At 51.1% G+C, this 26,396-nt stretch overlaps 1 protein-coding gene across 1 annotated transcript in view; it reads right to left on the reverse strand.

Moving 5' to 3' along the window:
• Positions 1-100: 100 nt before the first annotated feature.
• Positions 101-26,396, reverse strand: part of LOC122372493 (neurotrophin 1-like) — a 33,907-nt gene continuing 7,611 nt past the window's right edge. Inside the window, exons 2-9 of the mRNA XM_043349712.1 lie at positions 19,877-19,937; positions 18,955-19,081; positions 13,606-13,687; positions 5,367-5,453; positions 3,508-3,611; positions 3,013-3,159; positions 1,549-1,676; positions 101-1,179 (exon numbers count right to left, since the gene is read on the reverse strand). Of these exons, the coding sequence (XP_043205647.1) occupies positions 971-1,179; positions 1,549-1,676; positions 3,013-3,159; positions 3,508-3,611; positions 5,367-5,453; positions 13,606-13,687; positions 18,955-19,081; positions 19,877-19,937 (945 nt within the window). The 3' untranslated portion in view covers positions 101-970. The remainder of the gene's footprint in view (positions 1,180-1,548; positions 1,677-3,012; positions 3,160-3,507; positions 3,612-5,366; positions 5,454-13,605; positions 13,688-18,954; positions 19,082-19,876; positions 19,938-26,396) is intronic.

Here is a 26,396-nt window from a genome sequence, read left to right on the forward strand (position 1 = left end):
TTGGTAAATTCCTTCATAAAAGAGATATTTGTATCTGGATATGAAAACACATCCTTTTTTAATACATTTTATTATAAAATTATTGTAACTAATGTCTGAAAAAGTTCGTCGTAGGGTATCGATGTAAAACGTGGGCCACTGTAACTCACAAATGACCATTTTCTGAATAACACTTCACAGCGGATTATTGTCTTCGGGCCCGCGACAGTGACCTGGGAACGTCGGGAACCTCTCACACAGGCTATCAAGCACAGTTTCTACGCTTGCTATTATGGAAGCGTCCCCTAGCAGGTCGTCATAAGCCGTACTTCACATCGCCCTCCGCGTTCGTCCTATCATAGAGTAAATTGCCCGTGCCCATTGTAAAGCTATCTGAATAAAATCCTTTCCACGGAATAAGCTACGCTGTCGCTGTGGAATGGATCTGATGTAAACAATGCGGTAGATAGACAAAAAGTACGTCTACTGTTCGTGCCAACCGTGCCTGGGCGCGTAGACGTACAGTGCGTTAATGATACATGCCATAACGGCACATTCTGAATAAGAGTAATTTACAGCACTCTGATCTCACGCAGCTCGAAACTATTCAACGGAACACATCTTCAAAGATAAACACTAGTCCTAAAATAAAACGCGTATGGTAATTCTCGTTTGGAAACTTGCCCTTCGACAGCCCATCATACCGGAGACCTCTTCAGATGCCATAAAAGAACGGGATTTTTAGAACCTGGTGTTCCCTCGAAAGCTCGGTGCAAGCTCTTCAGATATATCCGAGTATCGGTGAACACACGAGTACCATCCGCAACGCACGGCAGCACTCAGTCGTTGTTGATCTCTCGGATCCCGTGTCAGATCCAGCCACATTTCAAATCACCGCCACGCCCGCCATATTCCCCGCGCCGACAGCAGCGCCACGACGGCGGGTTTTGGAACTGCAGCTTGTGGCCGCCGTCCACAGGTGGCGCCGCGCTCAGTTCCGCCGGCCGGCCGACTTGGGCGGCTTTTTCTGGACGATGATGGGGTTGGACTCGACGACAATCTCTCCGGCGAAGCGGACCTTCTGCCTGCCGATGGTGTCGGAGGGGCTGAGCGTCTCCTCCGTCTCGATGCTCTGCTGGGCGGTGCCCTGCGCCGGCGCGCCGCCAGACAGCGAGTTGTCCAGCGGCGAGCCGCTCAGACCTGCCGGACGGGACGGGACGGGGCTAGAGACGTGGCATGGCGCACTGAACGGGTTGTGGGGGGTGATCTCCTCACACAAATGGATTCTGAACGGATTGCGTGAATCAGGAACCCATTGAACAAGACTGCTTCAATGGCATTACGTGCCAGCTCTTCGTAATAACAGTTCCCAGTGCTGCATAAAATGCAGTCAAGGTAGCACCAAACCCTAGTATTCTAGGAATTCTAGGAATTCGCAGTATGAAATTGAATACTCGACGGAGTACTCCAAATTCAAATAAAAGCTTCCCAATTAGCCCAAAGCCGCGAATTATAACCGTCGCTCGGGTCAGCCCCCCCCCCCCCGGCCATCCCGGGAGTTTCTCTCACCGTCGGTCTCTCCGCCGGAGAAGGCGAACCCGCTGTCCGCCGTCTGGCGACGGGACCGGGAGCGGGAGCGGCGCTTATCCCGGCGCGACGACTTGTTGCCGCCGGCGTTAAAACGCGTCGTCAGCTTCCTGAAATAGATACCAGATGCACATGAGGGACTGGTAGCGACGGGAATGTGATAAGCAGGCCTGAGTGTGGCGGCGGCTTACTAGTTGTTTGTAGGGCTAGGCCACAAATAACTCGCATGTGGTACGCCAACAAGTGATGCTCCAAGCGATGGATGGAAGCCCCTAACCGGCTGTCAAGTGTCATGTGCCCACCAGATGTGTGCTCCTACCCAGTATTAGATGTGTGCCTCCACTGAAGGTCGTGCGATATCGCACCAGTTGGGCAAGTGCGATATCCTCACAAAACTCCTCCTTCACTCCACACCCTTGACTCCTTATCTAAAACAGACACAACAAACCCATCTGCCTCCCTTAGATGGCTAGCTGACCTGACTCGGGTCACACAGTGGAACTGGGATACTTCACTCGGGTCACACGGGTTCAGGGGTACCTGACTCGGGTCACACAGTTGCTGAGGTACCTGACTCGGGTCACAGACTCACTTGACGAAGCAGCGCTGACTGCTGGGATACCTGACTCGGGTCATACGATGGAACTTTGATATCTGACTTGAGTCACGATGGTACTGGGACACCTGAATCGGGTCACGGTGGTACTAGGACACCTGAATCGGGTCACGGTGGTACTAGGACACCTGAATCGGGTCACGGTGGTACTAGGACACATGACTCGGGTCACGGTGGTACTAGGACACCTGAATCGGGTCACGGTGGTACTAGGACACCTGAATCGGGTCACGGTGGTACTAGGACACATGACTCGGGTCACGGTGGTACTAGGACACATGACTCGGGTCACGGTGGTACTAGGACACCTGAATCGGGTCACGGTGGTACTAGGACACCTGAATCGGGTCACGGTGGTACTAGGACACCTGACTCGAGTCACGGTGGTACTGGGACACCTGACTGGCGAGTCACGGACTCACTTGACGAAGCAGCGCTGACTACTGGGATACCTGACTGGAGTTACGGTGGTACTAGGGCACCTGGCTGGAGTCACGGTGGTACTAGGACACCTGACTCGAGTCACGGTGGTACTACGACACCTGACTCGGGTCACAGACTCACTTGACGAAGCAGCGCTGACTGCTGGGATAGGTACCTGACTCGGGTCACACGGTTGTACTATAGGACACCTGACTCGGGTCACGGTGGTACTAGGACACCTGACTCGAGTCACGGTGGTACTACGACACCTGACTCGGGTCACAGACTCACTTGACGAAGCAGCGCTGACTGCTGGGATACCTGACTCGGGTCACACGGTTGTACTATAGGACACCTGACTCGGATCACGATGGTACTGTGACACCTGACTCGAGTCACGGACTCACTTGACGAAGCAGGCGCAGGTGCTGGGGATGCGGAAGTTGTCCGCCTCCAGCTTCTGGTTAGCGTCCATGGCCAGCATTTTCCGATAGATGTACTTCTGTTTGCAGACTGTGAACAGCTCCCCTATCTTACACGGCCTGCCCTCGTCCCTGTCGGGGCAGCGAGGTCGCCGGGTCAGGTGAATTCACATGGGGATGATACTGACTCATTCACAAACCAAATGGTAGGGTCAGGGAGATATTTCACTAGTAGCAAAATTTTCTGTCATGCCTTATGTGCCAATCGTGATATATCAAAGGCTAGAACTTATATTGGTCGAGACTCTATTCAACATTCAATATATGAAAGAAACAGTAATGAGATGCAACCGAAAAATACGACTGCCCCACGTCTAACGGCCCTTTTGCCGCCTTCAGTATTGAGTAGCTCCCGTAATCCGTCAGTTTGTCGGCACTTACAGACACTTTTCCACGCGGATGCTCTGGTGAGGTACTTACAGGCACTTTTCCACGCGGATGCCTTGGGTCATTGAGTCCACATTGGCCACGTACAGCCATTCCTTTTTATCGTTCATCGCCATCGTCGGGAAAATTATCTCCTCCTGCGGGTGAACAAGCAGGTGAACGGTCAGCACAGGGATGAAATACTCTCCTACTGCGGGTAACGACAGGTGAACGGTCAGCTTAGGGACGTTAAAAGGGAAAATACTCTCCTACTGCGGGTAACAACAGGCGAACGGTCAGTGCACCAATTCATAAGGGAATATTTAAATTTCCGGCTACGGGAAAAATAAATAAATTGTCAGTGCTAAGTTGGGGACAGATGTTCCCATTGCTAATAAATACATTACGTTAGTTATGTACCAGTTGGTCAGCTATTGTTAAAACCCGCGCCGGGCCGGTGCTCTGAGATTCCGCGCCGGGCCGGGGGGGGGGGTGTGTCTGAACACCCCCCTTCTAACTCGGCTCCTGGGCCACGTAGCGACACGCGGTAAGCAGCAATCGAAAGAACGTCCAAAATAAGGACGAAAGCACTTCGGTCATTTTTTGGGTCAGGTCAAAGGTCAGGTCACCAGAGGTCACCAAAGGTCAAACATTTTAGAAACTGCCAACGGCTATCTCGGGAACCGATAGAGCTACAGCGCCTCGGAAAAGCGCATTCGATAGCCCTTTTACAGACCTTTCTGAGTAATATTCTCAGATTTGACCTCAGGTCAACGGTTTAGCCTCCAGGGGGCAAAAACTCCAAAAATAGCCGTTTTTACGAAAAACGTTTTCTTCGGCAATAACTTTTGACTCAAAAGAGTCATGACATTACTTTTGCCACCATCGTGTTCCTCTCGTCGAGACGCGTCGAATGACTATAATCTGACCTTGAAAGGTCAACTTGAAAATTTGACCTCAGGTCAAGGTCATGACCTGACCGGAAAAGGTCATGTTGCATATCAGTCGATCCGCAACGTCGAGCCAAACACATATAAGGCGTTTTCAGCGCTCTAGCACGTCTCTATCAGAAGTTATTAGCGAAAAACTGTTAGATTCTGTTCGTGACCTGAGATGACCTCGGGGACATAACGAGGGGTCACAGTTGCCATTTTCCGGTTCAGTGTATCCATTTTGCCTATATCTCGATGTTTGAGAGTGTCTAGAAAAACGTTCGTGCAAAACAAACGCTTTTCAATTTTCTCCCATTGACTTATAATGGAGAGGTCGGAAAATTGACCTGACCTTAGGTCACCGATATCAAAATTCCGAGATATACATTTTATAGACAATGTTGCTCTAATCAATCGCTGAAAGTTTCAAGCCAATCGATCAATGGGTGTAGCTATGACAAGCATTCTTATTTTTTCTGAGGTGAGGTCACTTGGCGTGACCTGGTGACCTGACCTAAGGTGACCTGGGTCTGAAATTTTAACAACATTTGCGGAAAAGATGCACAAACAGGTGTGCCAAAAACGGCGGCGCTCCGCGCCGCCGTTTTTGAGATATCTGCGAAAAACCGCAGGGGGGTGTTCAAACACCCCCAGGCCCGGCGCGGGTTAAAGTGGACAAAATCAGTACGCGCCGCAGCGGACATATAAATACCATGCGTAGCAGTGTCCCACAGTCGAACAAAATAATCAACAAGCAACGGTAATGCCAGCGATTATGTTCCGTGATCTTGACAAATTATCTGAATAGTTAAAATAAACAGGTAAAGGTGGCTGGCAACTATGATGACCTATCAAGTAAAGAATTCCAGCCGTTGCGCTCGGATTTTAGCTATTCGTTCTTGTCGAATGCAGCGCCCTTGCATTGTAAACGTAAACTATTTTTAACGAGTAAGCCTAAAGTCTCAGAACGTCTGTACCCACCGAGGCGGCGCAGGCGGCGGTCTCGTCGACCAGGTTGTTGTCGTCATGGACGCTGCCGCCGAAACGAATACCGATCGTCGAAACATTCTGCAACGGACGGAGAGATCATAGTGGGTCAGCAGAGATCATAGTGGGTCAGCAGGGATCATAGTGGGTCAGCGGAGATCATAGTGGATCAGCAGAGATCATAGTGGGTCAGCAGAGATCATAGTGGATCAGCAGAGATCATAGTGGGTCAGCAGAGATCATAGTGGGTCAGCAGAGATCATAGTGGGTCAGCAGGGATCATAGTGGGTCAGCAGAGATCATAGTGGGTCAGCAGAGATCATAGTGGGTCAGCAGAGATCATATTGGGTCAGCAGAGATCATACTGGATCAGCAGAGATCATAGTGGGTCAGCAATGATCATAGTGGGTCAGCAGAGATCATAGTGGGTCAGCAGAGATCATAGTGGGTCAGCAGAGATCATAGTGGGTCAGCAGAGATCATAGTGGGTCAGCAGAGATCATAGTGGGTCAGCAGAGATCATAGTGGGTCAGCAGAGATCATAGTGGGTCAGCAGAGATCATAGTGGGTCAGCAGAGATCATAGTGGGTCAGCAGAGATCATACTGGATCAGCAGAGATCATAGTGGGTCAGCAATGATCATAGTGGGTCAGCAGAGATCCTAGTGGGTCAGCTGAGATCATAGTGGGTCACCAGAGATCATAGTGGGTCAGCAGAGATCATAGTGGGTCAGCAGGGATCATAGTGGGTCAGTGGAGATCATAGTGGATCAGCAGAGATCATAGTGGGTCAGCAGAGATCATAGTGGGTCAGCAGAGATCGTAGTGGGTCAGCAGAGATCATAGTGGGTCAGCAGATATCATAGTGGGTCAGCAGAGATCATAGTGGGTCAGCAGAGATCATAGTGGGTCAGCAGGGATCATAGTGGGTCAGCAGAGATCATAGTGGGTCAGCATCATAGTGGGTCAGCAGAGATCATAGTGGGTCAGCAGAGATCATAGTGGGTCAGCAGAGATCATAGTGGGTCAGCAGAGATCATAACTTGGGTCAACAGAGATCATAGTGAGTCAGCAGAGATCATAGTGGGTCAGCAGGGATCATAGTGACTAGTGAGTCAGCAGAGATCATAGTGGGTCAGCAGGGATCATAGTGGGTCAGCACTTCAGCAGAGATCATAGTGGGTCAGCAGAGATCAGCACTGGTCATTGTGGGTCAGTAGAGGTCATTATGGGTTAGCAGAGGTTAACAGTGACGACGATGGTAGGTCAGTACAGGTAATGGTGAGTTCGCAGAGGCCACGGAGAGTCAGATACTAGCAGAGATCAGCAGAGGTCATGGTGGGTTGACAGAGGTCAACAGAGAAGAAGCTAGGGAGTTATTTGGGTACACCGGGATTGGCAGAGGTTTTCAGAGACAACAACGGGGTTACAAAGAACAAGAAATAACAATGTACCTCCTACCATGCAAAAGGCCAGAAAGGTCGCATGGGCTATATGTCGACACGCACGTTGTTGAGCAGAGACATTTCTAAAGCAACGGTCAACAACCGGTAAGAGCAAAGCCAAATCAACACAGGCTCGGCCACCAGAGACAAAACAACGATAGCTAGTGAAGATCGCAGTTCGCACCGAGTTCAGGCAGGTCACCAGAGGCCAAGGGGAGTATCCGAGCTCCAAAAATAGCCTCAGCCTCCCGATAGATCTCAGTTGTATCCCACTGGTCCCCGTATCCCGCCGGATCCACCCGGACCCGGAGGTGCCAATCCCTTCGGCCGGGCTAATCCGCTCTGCAGTGCAGCAGAGCCCGGCGATCGCCAAGGTCGTGTACTGGCGCCCGTCCGTTCACCGGCCCAGACGAGCTATCACTGTTCTGTTGGCTCCTGTCATTCTGTGACACAGCACACTCTCGGTAGACGACCAGGAGCCATTATTAGCATGGGAGAGACGACCTCCAGATGGGGTACTGATAAAGAAGAGAAAACATTAGGGGCGTTCCACGACAAATCGACAAGTGCCCTGCACCCTCATATTTTATTTTTTGCTTAAAATTGGTCTAATGGGTTGTGATGGGCGGGGAAGCCAGCTGTGGCAAGGATTTTTTTCTTCGAACAACGGTTTCCGAGATATAGCCTCGGGCAATTCCTGGATGTCGCGCTGCAGCCCTATGTTTGGTGGCCTATAACTAAAAAACTATTGGTTTTCTACGATAAAAACTTTATATGGTTCAACTCACTATCAACCAACGAACATTTTTACTATCTCGGATTTTCAACTTTTGAAAATTTTGATCACGTGACCTTTTGACCTATTTTTCGAAGAGTGACCTTGATATTTTCCCCACTGAAAGTTGCAATTTTGTCTGATGACGATTAAAGCATTATCAATTGTCATTCATATGCGAAAATAAAAAAGTGGATATCGCCTTGCGTTGACCTCAGGTCAGGTCATTTTTATGACCTGTCCATTATTACGAGCGGGAGCGACAGCGAGATCTCGAGAATAAAGCAAGATAGCGACAAGCGGTAAACGGTGCAGGGTACAAATGGATAAGGTCTATAATTTTTACCGAGGTCATTTTCAGGTCAGGTCAAAGATGACGTCACAGGAGCAAAAAGGAAGTCAAAATTGCGGCACTACATATATATGAAGTTTTTCTCGAATAACTTTCAAGGTATCCTAGCTAGGAACAAACTAATAGCAGCATCGTGATCCTCTCGTCGATCCGCATCGAAACATATGTATGTTGACCTCGAAAGGTCAAAAGGTCAAAAGTTGACCTTAGGTCACGTGACCTAAGGTCAACTTTTGAGTGGGGAAAATATCAAGGTCACTCTTCGAAAAATAGGTCAAAAGGTCACGTGATCAAAATTTTCGAAAATCGAAAATCCGAGATAGCCAAAATGTTTGTTGGCTGATTGTGAGTTGAACCATATAAAGTTTTTTATCGTAGAAAACCAATAGTTTCTGAGTTATAGGCCGCCAAACATAGGGCTGCAGCGCGACCTGCTGGAATTGCCCGAGGCTATATCTCGGAAACCGTTGTTCGAAGAAAAAATCCTTGCCACAGCTGGCTTCTCCGCCCATCACAACCCCTTACACCAGTTTTCAACGAAAAATAAAATATGAGGGTGCAAATTTAATTTTTTATTTGTCGATTTGTCGTGGAACGCCCCATTAGCGTTACACGGGACTCTTGCCTGGCACTTCGGCACTGGCGACTAGCTTCCCTCGAAGAACATTGGAGTCCATGTGACAATAGCCCAGAGGAAAGATATGCAAGATTTGGTGAGATGTGGCTTATGATCTGAATGCTGTGTATCGTTTGATCGGAATTTGTTTCCGTAATGTCCCTCCCCAGAAAGGCGAAGTTCGTCACTGACAGCAGTGACATCAGTGACAGCAGTGACGTCAGTGACAGCAGTGACGTCAGTGACAGCAAACACAGCAGTGACGTCAGTGACAACCAGACGGAGGCAGCTCGTCTCGCCGGAAGTGCGGCGGGCAGCGCGTGCAGCCGACCGGAAGTCCGCACTTCCGGTCTGGCGATAGTCGCTGTGAGGAGCGCGCGGTGGGTTCGTTGGCCATCACTGGGTCATTGGAAACTCTTCAAATTATAGAGGAAAGATAGATCCTTTCAAAATACGAAGTTCATTGTGTGTAACCACCAGATTCCACTTCAAATTCATTCACAGGTGTTGCACGATAAGGACCCGTGAAAACACGACGCACGACCAAAAAGAAACAACAACGTTAGACACGCTACGGGCCTCATTCAGCCAATAATGTTGGAATGCTATGGGATAATTTTAGCGATAAGAATTGTTGCATTGCAACAACCCTCTGACCAAGCGATGCTGATCTATCGACACTACTGCTCCAGTAACACCCCCGCAGCAGCCCCCAGTCTCATACCGTCACGCAGGATCTCGTATGGTAGTCACCGTCCCCAGCGTCCCAGTGCCAGCGGTGCCAGCGGTCAGCCACAAATCCTCAGCACACTATCACCGACTCGTTACGAGTCCTCAGCACACACTGACACTGGAGCCCACTCGTCTCACCAGCGCCGATCAGCCAGCCGGTCAGCGGCTCTAATCTCTAACCGTAGGTACTGACACTAGAGCCCACTCGTCTCACCGCCGCCGATCAGCCAGCCGGTCAGCGGCTCTGATCTCTGTCCGTGGTAAGGTCACGGCGTAAGGCTTACCCCGAACACTGCAGAGACTGTATACAGTTTGTATTGTACTGCAGTCTGAGTCAAGAGGGTATATCTGAGAGGGTCTGAGTAGTCTGTGAGAGAGGGTCTGAGTAGTCTGTAAGGGACTCAACAGTCTGAGATTGTATGAGTAGTCTGAGGGAGAGGGTCTGAGCAAACTCGTGAGAAAGTGTTTGTACTAGTGATGTCAATTACAGAAAATCGGAATACCGATACCAAGCCAAATACCAACCAGAACCGTGAGGGAATACCGAAACCGAACCAACTTGGGAACATGAGGCAAATACCAAATTTATACCAATTTCTCAGCCTCTTGTACATTAGTGAGGGTTCATAATACCAACAAAATACCAAGTATAGGAGGGTGAAATACCAAATACCAAGTTGGTATCGGTTTGGTATCGATATACCAAAAAATTGGTATTCGATTGACATCTCTAGTTTGTATACTGTCGGATTAACTAGCCCACAGCTTATCGGGAATCATCTCACTGATACTCTCCCGGCTGATAGGTACATGGCTGATGAATGTGACTGATATGAGCCATAGATCCCACTGGCAATAACTGGTCCATCAAAAACGTTACAAAGGCTAACACAAGAATGTGAAATTATCCGGAGAAATATCAAATTAGTATCCGTAAACTGAAAAGCGATAATGTGAACACATATATATTGCACAAACCGGTTTCGATATCACTTCATCAGTGTGCAAATATATAAATAAAACACACAAAATACAAAACGGAGACGAAATAGGTACTTACCTATTTCGGGACGAAATAGGAGACGAAATGTACCTATTTCGTCTCCGTTTTGTATTTTGTGTGTTTTATTTATATATTTGCACACTGATGAAGTGATATCGAAACCGGTTTGTGCAATATATATGTGTTCACATTATCGCTTTTCACAAACGTCAAACTGTCATACCACAATATCCGTAAACTACCGAAAAAAAAACATATTCAATCCACAGTTCACATGTGTTAGCAGGATTTACTGTCAGATAAATTAACTGAGAAAATGCTGGAGGATGCACCTCATAGGACTTGCAAAACTCATCGCCAGCACTATTAGGAATTCAGGAATTAAGCTAGGTCCGCTATCAAAAATAGATAATTAATCCCCAGACACATCGAATCCAGATTCAAATCTCACGCGAGTCTGAAGAGATCCGCTATTGTGTATACCGGTTCAGAGCCGCGGCTAATGCGATCGTTGGATGGGAGCATTGGAGGACATTGTGTGACCTTGGCATTAATATCGTCATCCCCACATTCCGGGGGGCTCGGCTTTTGGCGCTGGTCAGAGCCGCGGCCGACATGTGTCCGGTTATGTCCGGACCAGTGTCCGGTTATGTCGGACCAATGTGCCCGGTATGGTACCCCTGGTCGCTGTGTCCGGTTGTCCTCACATGTGTCCGGTACCTATGGCCCCCTGGTCCGCAGGTGTCCAGTGCTTACGTCCGGTCTGTATGCGGCCTGTCCGGTATGCGTTCAACGTATACCAACCACCAACGTGTTCGGTTTATTTGCCATACAGCATGACTGCCGTTTAGGAGCTTCCGATTATTCGATCCGAATATAAACAGGTACATACTTGCGTACTCTTAGAATGCATATTGCATAAGCTGGTGATGTTCTTGTCAAATCATATAAATGTCAATGCAATGCCAGTCTTGTGGTTTACAACAGTTCAGTTACTGTATTCTTTAAGTTTCTCAGCACTTGTGCGAGGATAATATTAGAGCACTTTAATTAGTTACCCTACCCTCGTAGTTTAACACGCGCAGTGGAAGGGGGGGGGGCGGATTTCGCCCACCCCTCCTGTTTTCACCAATAACTCGCGCCGCAAGCATAATATCAATGTGAAATTTCGGCTACCTGTCCAGAATTGAATTGCAGATCTTCTCGTGCAAGAAGTAAGAAAATCGGTTCACAACTTTTCTAGTAATAGCGGTGTAAAGTCAAACATCCTGCCGCCGCGGCGGCGCGGCGGCGCGGCGGCCGGCGCTAGCCGTTACGCGCCGCCTGAATTGTAGACTGTGCCGGGGTGGGACGGTTCCGTCTTTACATCACGCTCCTTACCGCTGATTATATTAGATTCGCGTCAAATTCGGTGAGAAGACTGAGAAGTGTACAGGCAATCATATGGTCAAATAATTTTGAAAATCAGCCGGTAACAACTTGAGTTTTATGAGTATGTAAACACAAAATTGTGATTGCCGCGTTTCCCGCGTCGGCCGATGCCGCTTCAGCCGGTGACATCTTACCCTTAGCAGGCTTCTACCTGCCATATTTATTGTTGGATTATCTAGAAATTCACCATACATACTCACAAATGTTTGCTCTTTCGTATAGTGAAAGAATTTAAAAAATCAACCGGTACCTTTTTGAGTTATCGGCGTGTAAACGCAAAAAAGTCGCTAATATGGCAGATTTGACCACATTTGACCTCATTTGACCTTGAAGATATTGACCTAGGGTCATGAAATTCACACACAACAGAGGTCCCCATGGCCCCCACCTACCCTCCAAATTTCGTCTTTCTAGCTCCAGTGGGAGCTGAGATCTTAGGGGGGCGACATCCGCCCCCCCTTCCACTGGGCGTAGTACTCGCAACCCTTCCACTGCGCGTGTTAAAAAAGTTAAGTCCAAACACTTGGTTATTAATAATTTCGAGCACAGTTTTCATCAGAATACAAAGCTATAAAATGTTTTTTTTTTTTTGCTTTGTATTCTGATGAAGAGCTGTGCTCGAAATTATTAATAAACAAGTGTTTGGACTTAACTTTTTTTAAAATTTAAACTACGAGGGTGAGGTCACTAATTAAAACAATTCAGTTACTGTTGAATTTCATCTTTCTTCTTCTCCAAGCGTCAATGCAAACGCCCTCCCATTTGCAATCGCTTCCTCCGCCCCTGCTCGCTGCAGCCAATAAAACTACGTTGCAGAAGCGTGGGCGTTTGCCAAGTGCGGCACGTGACAGCTCGCTGTAAGCTCTCCCCGCGGGAGATGGCACAGATTTCGGATAACGACGCAGAGCTTCGAAGGAGGGAGGCAATTTCTAGGTTAAGCTTCGAAGAACGGCGCAGATGGTTTCCAGACGCCTTCTGAGAGGGAGGTAGACGAGGGAGGGAGGGAGAGGAGAGAGGGAGAGAGAGGAGAGAAGGAGAGAGAGAGAGGGGACATGCCCCCCTCCCCACAGAGGGTGGGGGCGGTCACTTACCGACCAAACCGTCTGGCCAAGACGTGGCTCTGCAGTTACTGACACAAACACGGAAAGGTCAGATGTCGGTAAGGATTTAACTGGTTTGTGAACTCAGGTAAACGGTGTTAGCTAGTCTCATACGCTGCTATAATACAACCTACACAGCGGCTGGATAACAAACTATACAATGTATTTTTAACGAATGTAATAATTGGAAAGGGCGTCGTCGTCCCGCACTTGGCCTTAGTTAGCGCCAGTAGGTTCTGCCCCTTACATTCCCGGTTTTTAATGACACATCCTCACGGGACATTACCACGCGCCACCTGACCGACCACCCGGCAACGCCCCCCCCCCTTCCCCCTCCTGGGCTGACCCCCTTCCTTCACGGAAGGTTATACGGTCTCCGACCATTAACCTTAGCATTGGTCAGTGAGGGTGAGCGACGACAAAAGAAATGTGTGTGGAACACGTAAACGGGCCCTAATAATGGTGATGAAACACGTGAGGCGCTGACTGGAGCACCTCCATGGTATTCTAACTGCATTCTGTAAAAAGTTCAATCAATAATTCAGCAGCATGAAAGCAGTAAGTACCACAACTCTTCACTTTTAACATTGGATTCAAGGCTTTAAAGATTCAAGGAGGGAAAGGTGGTTTTCAAAACAAAGTGAAATATGTTCATATTATAAACCAGGTTCGTCGATATTTGTAACAAAAACCAAGTTTCCTTCTCTGATGTTCGGTGCTGGCTGATCTGAGAATCGAACCCGCGACCCCGGCTGGCTGCACTCAGTACTCAGTACTCACCGAGGGGAATTCCTCGTCGCCTCGTGTGATCTCTGAGAGCGCTGCACCGCTAGCTGTGTTCAGCGCCTGCCGGATCAGCTCCCTGGGAACAGGTGACGACGGATGGGGTCAGACAGCCACAGGTGACGATAGACGGGGTCAGACAGCCAGCAGCAGTCCGTCAGACACAGACGGGGTCACAGCAGTCCGTCAGACACAGACGGGGTCAGACAGCCAGCAGCAGTCCGTCAGACACAGACGGGGTCAGACAGTCAGCAGCAGTCCGTCAGACACAGACGGGGTCACAGCAGTCCGTCAGACACAGACGGGGTCATACAGCCAGCAGCAGTCCGTCAGACACAGACGGGGTCAGACAGTCAGCAGCAGTCCGTCAGACACAGACGGGGTCACAGCAGTCCGTCAGACATAGACGGGGTCATACAGCCGGCAGCAGTCCGTCAGACACAGACGGGGTCACAGCAGTCCGTCAGACACAGACGGGGTCAGACAGCCAACAGCAGACACAGACGGGGTCAGACAGCCAGCAGCAGTCCGTCAGACACAGACGGGGTCAGACAGTCAGCAGCAGTCCGTCAGACACAGACGGGGTCACAGCAGTCCGTCAGACACAGACGGGGTCATACAGCCAGCAGCAGTCCGTCAGACACAGACGGGGTCAGACAGTCAGCAGCAGTCCGTCAGACACAGACGGGGTCACAGCAGTCCGTCAGACACAGACGGGGTCATACAGCCGGCAGCAGTCCGTCAGACACAGACGGGGTCACAGCAGTCCGTCAGACACAGACGGGGTCAGACAGCCAACAGCAGACACAGACGGGGTCAGACAGCCAGCAGCAGTCCGTCAGACACAGACAGCCAGCAGCAGTCCGTCAGACACAGACGGGGTCAGCAGCCAGCAGCAGTCCGTCAGACACAGACGGGGTCACAGCAGTCCGTCAGACACAGACGGGGTCAGACAGCCAGCAGCAGTCCGTCAGACACAGACGGAGTCAGACAGCCAGCAGCAGTCCGTCAGACACAGACAGCCAGCAGCAGTCCGTCAGACACAGACGGGGTCAGACAGCCGGCAGCAGTCCGTCAGACACAGACGGGGTCACAGCAGTCCGTCAGACACAGACGGGGTCACAGCAGTCCGTCAGACACAGACGGGGTCAGACAGCCAGCAGCAGTCCGTCAGACACAGACGGGGTCAGACAGCCAGCAGCAGTCCGTCAGACACAGACGGGGTCACAGCAGTCCGTCAGACACAGACGGGGTCAGACAGCCAGCAGCAGTCCGTCAGACACAGACGGGGTCACAGCAGTCCGTCAGACACAGACGGGGTCAGACAGCCAACAGCAGACACAGACGGGGTCAGACAGCCAGCAGCAGTCCGTCAGACACAGACGGGGTCACAGCCAGCAGCAGTCCGTCAGACACAGACGGGGTCAGACAGCCGGCAGCAGTCCGTCAGACACAGACGGGGTCACAGCAGTCCGTCAGACACAGACGGGGTCAGACAGCCAGCAGCAGTCCGTCAGACACAGACGGGGTCACAGCAGTCCGTCAGACACAGACGGGGTCACAGCAGTCCGTCAGACACAGACGGGGTCAGACAGCCAGCAGCAGTCCGTCAGACACAGACAGAGTCAGACAGCCAGCAGCAGTCCGTCAGACACAGACAGCCAGCAGCAGTCCGTCAGACACAGACGGGGTCAGACAGCCGGCAGCAGTCCGTCAGACACAGACGGGGTCACAGCAGTCCGTCAGACACAGACGGGGTCACAGCAGTCCGTCAGACACAGACGGGGTCAGACAGCCGGCAGCAGTCCGTCAGACACAGACGGGGTCAGACAGCCAGCAGCAGTCCGTCAGACACAGACGGGGTCACAGCAGTCCGTCAGACACAGACGGGGTCACAGCAGTCCGTCAGACACAGACGGGGTCAGACAGTCAGCAGCAGTCCGTCAGACACAGACGGGGTCACAGCAGTCCGTCAGACACAGACGGGGTCAGCAGCCGGCAGCAGTCCGTCAGACACAGACGGGGTCACAGCAGTCCGTCAGACACAGACGGGGTCAGACAACCAGCAGCAGTCCGTCAGACACAGACGGGGTCACAGCAGTCCGTCAGACACAGACGGGGTCACAGCAGTCCGTCAGACACAGACGGGGTCAGACAGCCAGCAGCAGTCCGTCAGACACAGACGGGGTCACACAGCCAGCAGTCCGTCAGACACAGACGGGGTCAGACAGCCATCAGCAGTCCGTCAGACACAGACGGGGTCAGACAGCCGGCAGCAGTCCGTCAGACACAGACGGGGTCAGAGCAGTCCGTCAGACACATACGGGGTCACAGCAGTCCGTCAGACACAGACGGGGTCAGACAGCCGGCAGCAGTCCGTCAGACACAGACGGGGTCAGAGCAGTCCGTCAGACACATACGGGGTCACAGCAGTCCGTCAGACACAGACGGGGTCAGACAGCCAGCAGCAGTCCGTCAGACACAGACGGGGTCAGACAGCCGGCAGCAGTCCGTCAGACACAGACGGGGTCAGACAGCCGGCAGCAGTCCGTCAGACACAGACGGGGTCAGACAGTCAGCAGCAGTCCGTCAGACACAGACGGGGTCACAGCAGTCCGTCAGACACCGACGGGGTCAGCAGCCGGCAGCAGTCCGTCAGACACAGACGGGGTCAGAGCAGTCCGTCAGACACATACGGGGTCACAGCAGTCCGTCAGACACAGACGGGGTCAGACAGCCGGCAGCAGTCCGTCAGACACAGACGGGGTCAGAGCAGTCCGTCAGACACATACGGGGTCACAGCAGTCCGTCAGACACAGACGGGGTCAGACAGCCAGCAGCAGTCCGTCAGACACAGACGGGGTCAGCCAGCAGCAGTCCGTCAGACACAGACGGGGTCAGACAGCCGGCAGCAGTCCGTCAGACACAGACGGGGTCACAGCAGTCCGTCAGACACAGACGGGGTCACAGCAGTCTGTCAGACACAGACGGGGTCAGACAGCCAGCAGCAGTCCGTCAGACACAGACGGGGTCAGCCAGCAGCAGTCCGTCAGACACAGACGGGGTCAGACAGCCGGCAGCAGTCCGTCAGACACAGACGGGGTCACAGCAGTCCGTCAGACACAGACGGGGTCACAGCAGTCCGTCAGACAGGGACGGGGTCAGACAGCCGGCAGCAGTCCGTCAGACACAGACGGGGTCACAGCAGTCCGTCAGACACAGACGGGGTCAGACAGCCAGCAGCAGTCCGTCAGACACAGACGAGGTCAGTCAGCAGCAGTCCGTCAGACACAGACGGGGTCACAGCAGTCCGTCAGACACAGACGGGGTCACAGCAGTCCGTCAGACACAGACGGGGTCAGACAGCCAGCAGCAGTCCGTCAGACACAGACGGGGTCAGCCAGCAGCAGTCCGTCAGACACAGACGGGGTCAGACAGCCGGCAGCAGTCCGTCAGACACAGACGGGGTCACAGCAGTCCGTCAGACACAGACCGGGTCAGACAGCCAGCAGCAGTCCGTCAGACACAGACGGGGTCAGCCAGCAGCAGTCCGTCAGACACAGACGGGGTCAGACAGCCGGCAGCAGTCCGTCAGACACAGACGGGGTCACAGCAGTCCGTCAGACACAGACGGGGTCACAGCAGTCCGTCAGACACAGACGGGGTCAGACAGCCGGCAGCAGTCCGTCAGACACAGACGGGGTCACAGCAGTCCGTCAGACACAGACGGGGTCAGACAGCCAGCAGCAGTCCGTCAGACACAGACGAGGTCAGCCAGCAGCAGTCCGTCAGACACAGACGGGGTCACAGCAGTCCGTCAGACACAGACGGGGTCACAGCAGTCCGTCAGACACAGACGGGGTCAGACAGCCAGCAGCAGTCCGTCAGACACAGACGGGGTCAGCCAGCAGCAGTCCGTCAGACACAGACGGGGTCAGACAGCCGGCAGCAGTCCGTCAGACACAGACGGGGTCAGACAGTCAGCAGCAGTCCGTCAGACACAGACAGGGTCACAGCAGTCCGTCAGACACAGACGGGATCAGACAGCCGGCAGCAGTCCGTCAGACACAGACGGGGTCACAGCAGTCCGTCAGACACAGACGGGGTCACAGCAGTCCGTCAGACACAGACGGGGTCAGACAGCCGGCAGCAGTCCGTCAGACACAGACGGGGTCACAGCAGTCCGTCAGACACAGACGGGGTCAGACAGCCAGCAGCAGTCCGTCAGACACAGACGAGGTCAGCCAGCAGCAGTCCGTCAGACACAGACGGGGTCACAGCAGTCCGTCAGACACAGACGGGGTCAGACAGCCAGCAGCAGTCCGTCAGACACAGACGGGGTCAGCCAGCAGCAGTCCGTCAGACACAGACGGGGTCAGACAGCCGGCAGCAGTCCGTCAGACACAGACGGGGTCACAGCAGTCCGTCAGACACAGACGGGGTCACAGCAGTCCGTCAGACACAGACAGGGTCAGACAGCCGGCAGCAGTCCGTCAGACACAGACGGGGTCAGACAGCCGGCAGCAGTCCGTCAGACACAGACGGGGTCACAGCAGTCCGTCAGACACAGACGGGGTCACAGCAGTCCGTCAGACACAGACGGGGTCAGACAGCCGGCAGCAGTCCGTCAGACACAGACGGGGACACAGCAGTCCGTCAGACACAGACGGGGTCAGACAGCCGGCAGCAGTCCATCAGACACAGACGAGGTCAGACAGCCAGCAGCAGTCCGTCAGACACAGACGGGGTCACAGCAGTCCGTCAGACATAGACGGGGTCAGACAGCCGGCAGCAGAAACAGACGGCGTAGGAGAGCGGAAGCGCCAGGACAATTCCGGCATCCAACGATAGCCGTCAGGGGCAACATTCAAAAGTGCATTATATGTAACATATTTGTCTTACTTGTCAAACGACATCCAAGGAGTTTTGGGGATTTGGAGGAACTTTTTTTGGGGGTATGACCCCTTGAGACCGCCTTCCTGGATCCGGCGATGACCTGATGAGTATGCACTGTGCAGGTCAGGGCCGACTAGTCACTACTAGTCAGTTACAACTATAGTAGAGATGTCAATCGGATACCAACTTTTTGGTATACCGATACCAAGCCGATACCAACTTGGTATTTGGTATTTCAATCCTAGCGTGTTTGGTATTTTGTTAGTATTATGAGCCCTCACTAATGTAATAAGAGGCTGAGAAATTGGTAAAAAGTTGGTATTTCCCTCATGTTTCCAAGTTGGTTCGGTTTCGGTATTTCCTCACGGCTTTGGTTGGTATTTGGTTTGGTATCGGTATTCAGATTTTCTGTAATTAACATCACTAAACTATAGCCTACCGGTTACTTACGCGGGGTAGTCGTGTATGTCCTCGCTGGAGCACACCCCGGTCGGGTTCTGGGCGCACGGCGGTGTGTCGCGGAACACCAGCGGCTGCCGGGAGGGCTCCGACGGCTGCGGCGGCTCCGGCTCAGCCTCTGGGGGTCACAGGGTCAGATGCTGCTGCGGGGGCTGCGAGGGCTCCGGTGGCCGGGAGGGCCCCGGTCCGGCCACTGTCGGTCAGAGAGGTCAGATACTGCTGTTGAGAGGGCTCCAGCTGCTGAGGAGGTCCCGCTTTGGTTTCGGTCTAGTCAGAATCAAAAGAGCTAAACTGGTGCGATCATTCCTCTGAGGGGTTTTGTAAGGCTGAAAGATTCATTACCTACATAGTCCTTCCTAAGGCATTAAAGTGGGCGGTTGAAAACAAAATAAGTGTAAGGAATGAAACGGAGAATAACATCGAATTGAACGAAATTAATTAACGCAATTAAATGAATGTAGGAATGAATGAATGAATGAATGAATGAATGAATGAATGAATGAATGAATGAATGAATGAATGAATGAATGAATGAATGAATGAATGAGTGCTTGATTGACGAGTGGAGTTGGAGTAATCAGTAAACCATTTCACACTAGCGATTCTTCAGTTCACTAATTAAGTACGGTAAATGCAGCCAGCACAAACAAGTTTGCCACGGGTGGGCCACTTTAACAGCCATATCATTTACCGGTTATCAGATGGTGGAAAAATCGGATAAGAGAAACGCTTAAAATACAGGTTCAATAACAGTAAAAAAAAACAACAACAACAAAAAACAAACAAACAAACAAACGATGCCTGCCATTATCTTCCAGTTTAGACAGAGTCGTCATCGAATATTTCCGTGAAATCCAATTTCGTGAGTCGCCACACCGTTCCCACATCACAGCACCACAGCGTGCAGACTGACCTGGGAAAATGATGCTTGCTGTCCGAGCCTGATCGGCCAGCAGTAATGCTGACAGCAGCACCTGCGAACAGCAGAGAGCAGGGACTGATTAGCTGCAGCACATCGGAGCGACATCATAGCCCCATAGTGACGTGACGTCCTAGTGACACCATTGCGCCACAGTGACGTCATACGTCGCTGCGCAGTGAAGTTGCCTTACAGAGATAGCCACGAGGAAAAGGCGAGCGCCAGTATAGGTCCCTGCGGTACGCCCCAGCACGCTGGTGGAGGCACGCATTATCCTCCAAGGGAGGCGAGCAGTTGGCGCTCCTGAATACAGTAGCGTGCAAGCGTTCCCGGCCGGTGGTTTTCCTTCTTCTGTTCTCTTTAGCTCAATTCGCTTTATGCATATTCTGCAACGCTCGAAAGGGAAAGACAAAGCCTGGATAAATTACTTTACGAACCATTATAAACACAAAATGAATTATTATCAACAAAATAATTAGTACCAACAAAACAATATTAGCATTATTTACAACAAACATTATTCACAACCAAAGTTGTTAATGTTGCGTTCCTTCCTTCGAAGTAACCTTTTGCATCAGCTTCAGAGCCACCATTTCACCACTGCAACCCTACAAACGGCGATACGCTATGAATTTCATGACCGTTTCCAGAAGCACAATTCTTCATTTTTCCGCTAACTTAAAGGAAATAGTTCACTTTTTAACATGGGTTTTGAACTGGAATAGCAGTTCCGTAGCTTGGGCTGAGACGAGCATAAATCAGGAGCTTTTACAGCCCAACGATCACCCTAGGCAAAGATATTCTATTTCTCGTCCCGAAAAAGGTGTCTTGCGTTGAGGATGTGTGCCTTGCATATATTTCCATCCAGTATGAAAAGAGCATGGGTCCCGAAAATTCTTCAGAAAGTAGAGAAATTATCTACGAGAACTCTAGAGAAATTCTCGTACTGATCAATTAGGACATTCAGGGGAACATTATCAGATCGAGCAGATCGCCCAAATGCCGGTGGCTGCGATAATTTCTCTGTTTCTGAATAATTTTCGGGACCCATGCTCTTTTCATACTGGATCGCGTGTGCCTTACAGAAACTGAAAAGTTCTTCCTATATCAAAATATAGAAAATAATCTTTTGTTATAAAAAGGTTTTTGTAGTGTTAATTCGGAATTAGGAAGTTCGTGACAATTGTTGTAGTGTTAATTCGGAATTAGGAAGTTCGTGACAATTGTTATGTTGCCATGGCAACCAGATCAAGGAGCCTGACTTATTGATGTGTTGGTGATCTCTGATTGGCTAGGCCCTAGAATTCAGGGTTTTTGCCGAAGGGGATTGGTGGAGAGGGCATAAGATCGGGGATCACTGGCAGCAAGGCAGCAGTGCGGTGGGAGCAGCGAAGGGGAACGGCAGGTCGGGGAGTCCAGGGATGGAATGGTGTCGTTATTGGGGAGTTCCAGCCCTCTGTGAAGTGCGACTACTTTTGTGTTAACATCGCTTGATATTGACAATAATATCTATCTTTTATCTAACTGGCTGTGAAATCGACCACAAGCTATTTCGGCGATGTCTTGAGAAACTCCATCGAATTCTGGTACCAAACGCAGATCCAAATCTCCGCCCCCTGTTCCGGCATCACCAATTCTCACTGCCATTGTAAAGCCGATTCCTGTCGGTTCAGCATCGGCGACAGGGTGTGGATCAAGGATCCCAGGAGGCGATGCGATGTACCGAGCGCCAAGGGCACGGTGACGCAAGTGCTGTCCGCTCAATCGGTTGAAGTGGACGGCATTCCGAGACACGTCAGAGATCTGCGCCACGTCACAGACCAGGGCCCGGATCGGGCGGCCGCTCCAGCGCCGCACAGCGACCATGACGACGGGCCGCTGCTGATCTCAGTACAGCAGCGCAGAAGAGCTCTGGGAGGAGCAGAAAATGACTCAGAGCCACAGCATGGACATGTGCGGGACGCAGACGATCCAGACGAAACAGAAGTGGAAGAGGACAGTTTCGCGCAAAACGAGGACGCTCAAGCAGATAGGGACGGAGGACTGACGCAAGTAGAAAGGACTGGTCTCAATGGAACACGCACAGCGGAGCCACCACCGGCCCTGAGGAGAAGCACGAGGAGGCGGCAGACCCGAGATATATGTAGTTGTGATCAATTATGATCAGGGAGGAGTGTAGTGTTAATTCGGAATTAGGAAGTTCGTGACAATTGTTGTAGTGTTAATTCGGAATTAGGAAGTTCGTGACAATTGTTATGTTGCCATGGCAACCAGATCAAGGAGCCTGACTTATTGATGTGTTGGTGATCTCTGATTGGCTAGGCCCTAGAATTCAGGGTTTTTGCCGAAGGGGATTGGTGGAGAGGGCATAAGATCGGGGATCACTGGCAGCAAGGCAGCAGTGCGGTGGGAGCAGCGAAGGGGAACGGCAGGTCGGGGAGTCCAGGGATGGAATGGTGTCGTTATTGGGGAGTTCCAGCCCTCTGTGAAGTGCGACTACTTTTGTGTTAACATCGCTTGATATTGACAATAATATCTATCTTTTATCTAACTGGCTGTGAAATCGACCACAGTTTTATTTTCTTTGCTGATTATTTTGAACATAAAAAATCATAAATCCGTTGCAAAAAAAAATAATTTCGTGAAAGTGAACTATTTCCTTTAAGTTAAATGAGTTGGAATGCACATGCACCACCGATGCAGACTGAAAGTCAAGCGCTCCCATAAACGGCCACTCGAGTATTGAGTCTCGGTGTTCACTGTATACATTTCCAAGTTCTGCTATTACGGGTTTGGAGAACGTCCACAGTGACCGCTGCTGAGCCATCAACACTTCAGTAGAGATGCGCCGAACGTGACCAAACTTGAAACATGAACCACCACTTCCCCGCACCCGACAAAAGGGTGAGTCATGACACATTGTCATTTACTAACACTCTGCAAAGTCTGCTAGTCGACTCAGTGTTCATCGCTTCGCGCGGGTCATGACAGCGACACCTTAACCTTGCCGAGTTGGCTCCCCTCTGAGTTCTGTATTGAGCTAAAGAACCTATCGTTTCCTGTGGCACTGTGTCAATCAACATTATCGGCAACGGCCTGGCTTATTGGACACTAGACAGCGAACAGCAGCAGACCGATAATTTCAGCCAATTGGCAGAACCGGTTTGTGTTCACACACACCGGAAAGTGTGCTTGACTCAGTAAGGATATTATAATGCTGTATGTACATAAAATTCAGCATAGCACTGTTCCTGGATATCTGGTCTGGCTGGGCTACTGGTCGGTGCTGTGTTTATGTTTTCCCTGGTGCCCTGAGGCGATAACTCCAGAGCAGGTCACCCAGTGTCACCCAGTGTCACCCAGTGTCAGTTGGTGCATAGCTCGCGTGGCTCCGAGTGTCGTCACCCTTGTATGTACACTGTCCCCGCTCAGAAATATGTTTTCAAACGAATTCCGATGGAGCAAGCAATGCACAGTACATACGTACTGAGACATATTCAAGAGTCAAGACGGTCGCTCACACGCTTACAGTAAGTGGTAGCATCGAACGACGCTGGTTCTTGCTGCGAAAAAGCGAAAGTGCTAAAATAGAAATGATTGTATGCAGCTAGACGCCTGAGAAAAGGGCGACTGCAGAGGGGACGGTAACACAGGCAAAATTCAAACTGCCTATGTAGCACTACACCAGTTATGGGCCTGTATGTAGGCGCCTATTCGTGCCCTAGCTATACTATAGAGAACACCGCTGATATCAGAAGCCAACGACCTGTGTCCCGCTCCGTGTTGGCAATGCCATTAATAACCCGCCATACGACTAAAGTCACCCGGCGGCCGGTCAGTTCGGTTCGGTTAATTCGTAGTACGGCCATTATCGGTCCACCGCACATATATAACCAAACCAACTGTACAGCAATGAACGGCTAGCGTGAGAGCCGCCCATTTCCTGGACAATTCGCCAAAATCAAATGCAAATCACGGTCCATTGAATTGGTGTCGGCAGTGTGGGTCCTGCGCCACTGCACGTCACGGCTGCGCCACTGCACGTCACGGCTGCGCCACTGCACGTCACGTCTGCGCCGCAGTGGCCGCTCTGTGACGCCGCGCGGCGGCGACATATGTGCCGCAGTGCAGGGGCGCCACCAAAGCAGCTGAACGGCCGGGGGAGGCCGGCGGTGCGTGAAACACGCGGAAATAAGGGTACAGGTAGTGCACGGCGGCAGGCTGCAGGAGACGTTCAATCTTCTGAGCGCCCTAAATACGTGACATACTTCGTAGACGGCACATTTAAAAACCCAATGCGACTCATTTCGCGGCAATAGTGTACCAAAGCACCGTAGCAATGTACTCATAACATCAAACAACACAAATGCCCTTCAATCTTTCATCCACTGCAAGACTTTGCCCTTTTAAGTGTAATTTCGTCGCATGAAATCACTGGGTTTTGAAAACCGGTCCGGGAGCGGGGGAGGTCAGTCCAGGTGTTCAGAACTGCGGCGATCGCTGCTGACGGAGATCTGACGTGCTCACGACGTGTAAACAGCGGCTAGCGGACGGATTACACGAGGTTATGGCTGGTCCACCGCGATACGTTCCGGGAAGGACCACCGAAATGGCACGGACAGACTGGCTTGGAGATCGGATATGCAGATAATGGGCTAGGATCACATAGACATTCTCAAGCTTATTGGCATGGACTGTGACTTTCAATGAGGGCTAGCTGTACACATTTCAAAAAGCAGACCATTACTGCTATGGATGTGGTATTGCCTTGCATGGTATAAAATGCAGTGTAGACGCATTTTATGTGGCCCTTTTAAATTTAAATAAAAAATATTTAAACAGGTCTGTGTTATCATCATTCTAATGCCTATGCATTCGTGTCCTCATGCTCCGTTGTGTTTATCAAACTAAAGTAGGTATATTGATTATTGAAGAAATGGAATTTGAGTGTAAATTAGCTAATTCTCCTTCAAAAAAGTTGACAGCTGGATCATGTGTTTGGAGAAAACATTAAAGGGACACTCCCACCTTAACATTAGTTTTGAGTTGAGATAGCCAAATTGGTGGCCATGGCCTGCAACTACCGGTTTGGGCACTCACAACATCGAAAAATGCTTTAATTCGAAGATATGGAATTTCAAACTTGCAGTTTTCGGATTCTAAGGGGCTAATGCATTGGAATGCCCCCTTAGAATTTGTGACGTCAGCGGAGATCTAACGATTTTTAAATCTTAGACTAAAACCATCGTTAACACGTGGTGGTATACGCTGCTTTGCGCGCAACGTCTGCCGCACTTTAAGGCTGCCAAATTATTGCTTCCAAATAAAGTCGCTAGTAACAGGGGAGATCCCAAAAAGTAAACAAAAGTAAAAGCCTAATATCTTGAAAACCAGTGAATATTTTTCGGTGAAATTTGGTAGATATTCGTTTTCGCTCTTTCTGAACCAAGGGACATCACTTTCATGCCAATTCATTAACTTTTTTGAAGGTGGGAGGGTCCCTTTAATAGACCTTGTTACTAATAAGAAAAATGTCACCACGGTCCACTACTGATGTACTGGATTTTTGTTCAGTGGTCTGTGAACCTCAACTGCCACAACCTCCCTGTAATGACGTCACCGGTCCAAAATAGCTGCCGGCCCAGCTGTCGTCACCCTGACCAGCAGAGCTCGACCGCAGGACATCGACGACTCGTCACCCAAGAAAAGAAGCCCGCCGCCGCCACCGCGACAGGGCCGGCGGCGGCGGACGATCCCGGCGCAGCCGGATGCACCGCAGTTGTATCGGCGGCGACCGTGGCGCGGCTGAGGCCGACCGGCGCCGTCCGGCTCCCGTGCGGGCTTTCCGTCCGGTGGCGGTAGCCGAGCGGAGACAGTTCTTCTTCGGTTGGGTGCCCCACAGCCAGTTGTTTGACCCGGATTTGGTGAGGTCCGCCCCACTCCGGGGTTAGTGCGGGGAACAACCGATAAACGGGAACAGGTGTGCCAGTGCTGATTAAAACAGGCCTTGTGACGTCAGAACTCAGCGACGTTACGTATGTCATCCACTACGATGGATAACGAAACCACCCGTCTTGAAAGGCCAGCTGCAAGCCGCGGACGAACTAATACCGTCGATCTTCATGACGCAAGGCGTCAGCCCATGTCCCGGATCAGCGCTGGAACAGTGAACATGCCTCACACACCTCGTCAATAGATGACTGTGGAGCTGTACCTGGATACCACATTGTCAAGTAGCTGCAAAAAATACCACCAGTATCTACTTAGGCAGAGTTCTGCTTATTTGTACGCTAGTGGAACAGTGCAGCATCATAGGGCTTGAGAGCCGTTTCCGGGTCGGGCAGCACAGAACGTGGAAATATAGAGCGTGTGCCGTGTATGTGTCATTGACTAGTACTCTCTATCGTCTTTAAACGTAGCTTTGTAGGCAGAAAGTAACTAGCTCCTTAGCGAGGAGCGTTTGGGACTGCGCTTCCCTCACCTACTTCTTCATAGGCATACAGCACGAAATATT

The sequence above is a fragment of the Amphibalanus amphitrite genome, unplaced genomic scaffold (genome assembly GCF_019059575.1).
Source record: "Amphibalanus amphitrite isolate SeventyFive unplaced genomic scaffold, NRLGWU_Aamphi_draft 001366F_arrow, whole genome shotgun sequence".
Classification (NCBI taxonomy): Eukaryota; Metazoa; Arthropoda; class Thecostraca; order Balanomorpha; family Balanidae; genus Amphibalanus; species Amphibalanus amphitrite.